Source organism: Euleptes europaea, chromosome 15 (assembly GCF_029931775.1).
Source record: "Euleptes europaea isolate rEulEur1 chromosome 15, rEulEur1.hap1, whole genome shotgun sequence".
In the NCBI taxonomy this organism is placed as follows: domain Eukaryota; kingdom Metazoa; phylum Chordata; class Lepidosauria; order Squamata; family Sphaerodactylidae; genus Euleptes; species Euleptes europaea.
Window position 1 is genome coordinate 44,646,865 of NC_079326.1, and position 6,512 is coordinate 44,653,376.

Below are 6,512 nucleotides of genomic sequence, written 5' to 3' on the forward strand. Positions count from 1 at the left end.
ATCAAAAAGTTATTAAAAATTCTGTACAAAATCACAACAAAATAATTCAGCATGTGGGGGGGAAAGGTAACAAGTAGGAAAAAATGCTGATTGAAAAATAGAGATTTGATATATACTTTTTCTATTTTTTCCTCCTTTTTTTGTAACTGGCCTGTGACTAGTTTCCCAATAATAATAATAGTAATAATAATAATTGCATAGATCCTAATTATTGCTTGTGATTTTGTTGTCCCGATTGAATTAATGGAGAGACGAGCGAATCCCTCGACACCCGATTGCCGGTGCAGGGTTCGATTGGGCGAGGACCAGGGTCAGGGGTGGTGGGGGAATGACAGAAGGGAAACAGGAAAGCGTAACCTCCTCACAGCTCCTGAAGGCAGTAAAGATAATACTCTGATGCTTGGAGGTCTCTCTCCCTCTCTCTGGCCATTTATGCAGGGTCAGTTTTGATGCTCGCTCAAAGCTCCTCTTTTAAATGCGACCTTTAAAATGCCTATTCACGGTCCCAATGCAAAAGGGGAAATTCCACCCCACACCCCACTCGCCTGCTCCTTCCTTCCTTCCATTAGCAACCGCGGTTTGCATAGCTAACTGGCAGCTGTGATTTTGCATGCTTCCTTGAGGGGGTTCTTCGAGGCAAGGGCGGAGCATGCACAAATTTTGGTCGTGTTAAAGGGGGCTCTTAATAAATGCGAAGCAGGTCTGCGCCGGCTTTGCAGTCACTTTCTGAATGAGAGTTCAGCGTGAAAAACTCACAAAAAACATGGGGGGCACTTCAGCCTGGAACGCGCTGCTAATGACCAAGCATAAATGGCCTCTCTCTCTTTGCACTTGGCAGCAGGGGATGGGTGGAGGGCGCCTCCAGGCAGCGGCGGGACGCCCGCCCCGTCGGTCCCCCTCCTGGCACCCTGACTCCGATGCGTCCGCAAGGGCTCAGTCGTGAAAGATGGCGTTGAGCTGGGCGCTCATGACCCGCTCGTGGTGGGCATGGCTCTCGTAGGGCAGCAGGGTGTCCACGGGGATCTCGCAGCGGGAGGCCGGGCAGGAGAAGAGGGCCCCCCCGTGGCCCGGGGTGCCCCCCAGGCCGGCGGCGGCGGCCGGGTAGTGCATGGTGAAGGCGTAGCCCTTCTCGAAGTCGCCGGCCGGCTCGTGCTTGAAGGAGAAGTTCCCGTTGACGCTGAGCGGCGGGCTGAGGGGCCCGTCGAAGGCCGGGCTGGCGGCGCACTCGGCCAGGGCGCTCTCGAAGAAGGGCTCCAGCGCCGCCCCGAAGGCGTGGGGCGGCGGCGCCTTGAGGTGGAAGAGGTGGGAGCTGTCCATGGTGCCGTAGGGAGGGCTGGGCAACCCCGGCGATTGGTAGGCGGCGTAGGGGAAGGGGGCGCCGGCCGGCGGCAGGTGGGGTATCCCGTCGGGGCTCTGCTCCGGCAGGAAAGTCCGCGGGTTGAGCTGCAGGCAGCCGGCCACCAGGTTGGTGGTGGGCTGCGACAGGCCCTTGCAGAGGGTTTGCACGAAGGCGACCAGGTCCGGGCTCTTGCCCGAGCGCAGGATCTCGGAGAGCGCCCAGATGTAGTTCTTGGCCAGGCGCAGCGTCTCGATCTTGGAGAGCTTCTGCGTCTTGGAGTAGCAGGGCACCACCTTGCGCAGGTTGTCCAGGGCGGCGTTGAGGCCGTGCATGCGGTTGCGCTCCCGGGCGTTGGCCTTCATGCGCCTCAGCTTGAACCTCTCCAGCCGCGCCTTGGTCATCTTCTTCTTCTTGGGGCCGCGCCGCTTGGGCTTCTGCTCGTCCTCGTCTTCCTCCTCGTCTTCCTCCTCATCGTCGTCCTCCTCCAGGTCGTCCTCTTCCTCCTCCTCCTCTTCGCCGTTCCTCAGGGAGTCCTCCTCGGTGTGCATCGCTTCCAGGTCCTCCTCTTTCTTGTCCGCCTCGTCCTGGGAGCTGAGGCAGTCGTCCGTCCAACTGGGGGGACCTTGAGGCTGGGGTTCCCCCATCAGCCCGCTCTCGCTGTACGATTTGGTCATCCTGCAAATCCTGCGTGCGAAAGAAACCACAAGAGAAACACGTTCAGACAAGAGAATGGTAACCCGAATGGAGTTCTGCACCCAGCCAAGGACGCGAACAGGAGCCTCCCTCAAACGTTTCCTTCCACATTAATTTAGCAGGCACTCATATCAACAGGATATCCTATTTTGGTTACATTATGAGAAGACAACAGTTACTGGAAAAGACAATGGCTATTTATGCATGGGAGGTTTTGCCTTGGATTTGCCACTCTTTAGATGCACGTTTTCCCCATCCGAATTCTCAAAACTCTGCATGGGGGTTTATTGTTGAGTTTTGAGAATTCAGATGGGGGAAACGTACATCTAGAGAGTGGCAAATCCAAGGCAAAACCTCCTGTGCACAAATGGCCAGTCATGCTAGGAAAAGTTGAGGGCAGCAGGAAAGAGATGGATTGACTCTATAAAGGAAGACACAGCCCTCAATTTGCAAGATCTAAGCAAAGCTGTCACAGATAGGACATTTTTGAGGACTTTGATTCATAGGGTCGCCATGAGTCAGAAGCGACTTGAGGGCACTTAACACACACACACACATCAACAGAACTTTGACCACAGACTTCAGTGGGTTATGAATTTCCATCCCAAACAATCATATAATATACATTTTCCACTATATGTGATTTCTTAAACGATCGTTCGTTGCACTCAGCTGTTTAAAACTGAGGCTCTCCCATTCCACATTTCCCCAGCGACAAACTTCCAATTTCCTCCGCAGTTTCTCCTCTACAGATACACCCTCTCGAATAGCATTATGTAACGCCTTTATATTACTGGCGGTGACCCAAAGGCGATTCTAGGCAGGAATGACTGGCAATCGAAAACGCAGTTTTTTTTGTTGTTGTTGTTTTTTTAAAACCCAAATCCTCCGCAGAACCAACAGGGCAAATTGCCAACCCCTCTCCAGCCGGAGCAAGCTGTACCCCTTTATTGGGTCCCCTTTCATTCCCACCTCCTGTCCACAATAGCAACCGATGCCCTCCCCTTCAATAGGCGCCACGGTCTTCCCAACTGTTCGGAGTCAGGCAAAACTCTGCAATAGAGACCGGGGGGGCATCAGGTGCAGCAATCCGCCACGCTAATAAACAGCTCGTTTTTCTCTTTGAGCGAGGGGCTCCGGCGTTCTGGAGAGACGCTTTCTAATGAGGGGGGGGGGACGGAGTGAAACCCGCGGGGCGGGGAAGACACAATGCTAATAGAGTTTTTCCCCCCCTCCCGCCTGGCAAGAAACCCCACAGCAATGCAACAGTTGGACGGTCGGGTCAGGCCATGGGTCCTGGACCCCTCCGCTGACCCGGCCCTTCGAACCCGCCCCTCCCCCTCAGTTAACAGATAGCCATTCTCCTCTGCCCCCCCCACACACACACTTTGCACTCTCCTCCGTGGGCTGAACCAAAAATGAATCAAGTCGGTTCCCAGTGTTGATTCGAGTGGCAGCAAGTTGGCCATTTATGCATGGGGTTTTTTGCCCTTCTCTAGATGCACATTTCCCCCATCCAGATTCTCAAAACTCAACAATAACCCCCCCATGCCGAGTTTCAATTCGGATGGGGGGGAAATGTGCATCCAGAGAGCGGCAAATCTGCTGATACAACATCTAGTGTACGGCCGGCTAGGGTGTGTGTGTTGAGGATTGAAATATATATGTATAAATACATTCTCAACACATATATTTCAGTCCACAACACGCACACCCTTCCCCGGCCATACACCAGACACGCGCAAAGTTTGCGGGGAATAGCCCTTTCCTAGCGACCTGAGCTCCAGCGGCTTCCTTCCTCTTCTCCCAAATCGGTGCTAACCCCAAAGGATGACGCCCCCTCGTCCGGAGCCTTTCCCGGCATTTCTCCCGGGCACAGAGAATGGTCGTGCTAAACAGCGTGGTCTGCGATCCCCTGCGCACCTCCTCAGGAGAGATGTCTTACTCAGAAGCAAGTTCCCTGGGACTTACTTCTGAGCCAGCGGTTATATGATCGCGCGGGCAATCCCATCTAACCTGAGCTGAGATGCCCACTCATTTATGCACAGGAGGTTTTGCCTTGGATTTGCCGCTCTCTAGACGCACATTTTCTCCACCCCAATCCTCAAAACTCAACAATAAGCCCCATGCAGAGTTTTTGAGAATTCGGAAATGTGCATCCAGAGAGCGGCAAATCCAAGGCAAAACCTCCCATGCATAGAGGAGTCGTCGATCTGCCCCGCATTAAACAGTGCCATTTTATCTGTTTTTTTCCTCCCTGATTTAATTGGGATCTAGTAAACAGCCTTGCCCAGAAAGCCAGCCGTACACCGGGATGCTGGGAGGCAGCCACTGACAGGCACCGTTTAGCCAAGTCCCGGATTCCTGCCTCGAGATCCGGAGGCGACCCAGCCCAGGATCCTCCTTACCTCGCCTTCTTCAGAGACTCCTTCGCAATGACGGTCTCATAACCCTGTTGCTCCGGGGAAGCCTTGCCTGGTTGGAGGGGCGGGGGGGGGCGATCTGTATTTTTTAATGATTCTTTGAGGTTGGGGGGGGGAGAGGCGCCGGTTATATAGGCAGGCAGGCAGGCTCTGCTGGGGGCGGATGGGCTGGCGGCAAGCCACGCCCCCTCCCCGCTCTTCCCTCCCCCCCTCCCGCGTCAGCCTTCCCCGGCACGCGCCATATGGTGACCCACGTCAAGCGCCCGGCGAGGGGGGGGACGGGGTCACGTGAGCCGCCCATTTGTATGCCGCCCGCCTCTCCACCCCACCCCTCCTTTTGTGGGGCGAAGAAAGTGGCCATCTGTCGCCGGCCAGGGACTCCGCGGACCTGTTTGCACCCGCAGGAGAGATTAACCCTTTCACCCAGGCGCGTGGCTGGAGGCTGCTGGGGGGGGGGAGGGGGACTGGCCCCTTCCATGGGACTGCCTTGGTTTGGCTAGAGAAGGAGAGATCCACCCACGTTGGGCCGCCTTCCTCCGCCAGAGAGTTGTGACCTGCATCTTTTGCTGGGGGGAGGGAGGGGGGCACTGGTCCAGCCCTGTCGCTCCGGGGGCGGCGGCTTCCCCCAGCTTCTGCACTCTAGGCTGACAACTACATTGGGGGGGGGGGCGTGATTCACCGTCACCGATCTTGCATGAATGAATTACGGCCCTCGCAGATCTCTCCTGTTGGAACGGTGTGTCTATGTGAAAGGAGAAACCGCTCGAGGCCTTTTCTGGCTTGCCTTGATTTTATCCACTCCGGGCAAAGGGAAGCCTTGGGGCGAAGAGGAGGAGGAGGAGGAGGAGGATCCCCTTTCACCTCCTGCTAGTGAATCTGATCACGATTAAATGCCCTCCCCTTAAAAAAGGTAGCCGAGTTGCTGTAAACGTGGCACAGTTTTAAGGACCGAGGAAGAAACTTCCATGGCAAAAGCCCGTGGCACCAGGGGCAGTGATTAAGAAAAGCCATCTGAGTGCGATCTACAAAAACTAGGCTCCTTAAATGCCACCGAAAAACCAACGTGGTTGTTTCTTTATCAACGTTTCTTCTTAGCAGGAGGACTTGCGGGAGGCAAACTAGCCATTTTTATGTCACCCTTGTTACATTCCAGCCGTAGAAAACAGCAGATGTCTATAATATCAAATGTGCACTTTTCTACGGCTGGAATGTAGCAAACGTGGAACGCGGATGGCTCATACGCGTGTGTGTCTCTGCCGGTAGTTTTCTTCGTATTTGTTTCTTTGTTTAATTAATTAATTATTGGTTTGATTTGTCGCAGAGAATTAAGGGAGGATTGCATTGACGGCTTTCTAACAGCAACTTGTTCACCAGGGAAACTCGGTCACCGTTATTTATCACCCGGCCTTTCTCCAAATAATACAGAGCAGCTTTCTGGGTCGCCTCCCACCTGGACACGTCCGCAGCAGAACTGTGTGGCGATTTATGCATGGGAGGTTTTGCATTGGATTTGCTGCTCTGTAGATGCACATTTTCCCCATCCGAATTCTCAAAACTCAACAATAAGTCCCCCTGCAGAGTTTTGAGAATTCGGATGGGAAATGTGCCTCCAGAGAGAGGCAAATCCAAGGCAAAACCTCCCAAGCATAAATGGCCTGTCAGACACCTCCAGACCATTCTCTGAAGTTGGGGCCAGCCTGTGAAGGGGTTACTTTGCACAATAACTGGGGGGTGTATGTAAAAAAAAAAATCGTACTATTCCACGGGAATTAGTCCTTCTCCAGACCCTGGTGGTCCCTTCCAACTCTATGATTCTAGATTCCTCAATTCACCTCTCATTTCAAAGCCAACCTTCTCTCCCGTTGACTGACACCACTGCGGTGGGAAAAGTCAATGGAGGGACAATCATTAGGAAATCCTCTCCTTTTTCAAACGCTTGGCAAGGATCCGGCTGGTTGTTGTTGGTTTTTTTCCAACCAGAAGAGGGCTACAGCCCTCAATCTATTTTCACTAGAGTAAGTCCCAATGAGTGACACGAGACTTTCAGCCGAGTAGAC

General features: G+C 53.8%; 1 protein-coding gene across 1 annotated transcript; it reads right to left on the reverse strand.

Moving 5' to 3' along the window:
- Positions 1-933: 933 nt before the first annotated feature.
- On the reverse strand, positions 934-2,020 carry NEUROD1 (neuronal differentiation 1). Its single transcript, XM_056861324.1, has one exon. It carries the CDS (start codon positions 2,011-2,013, stop codon positions 934-936), a length of 1,080 nt encoding a protein of 359 aa, XP_056717302.1. The 5' UTR covers positions 2,014-2,020.
- Positions 2,021-6,512: the final 4,492 nt, after the last annotated feature.

What these genes read in the sequence shown, in the direction of transcription:
- NEUROD1 (XM_056861324.1), bottom strand. Translation starts at nt 2,013, where the DNA reads ATGACCAAATCGTACAGCGAGAGCGGGCTGATGGGGGAACCCCAGCCT.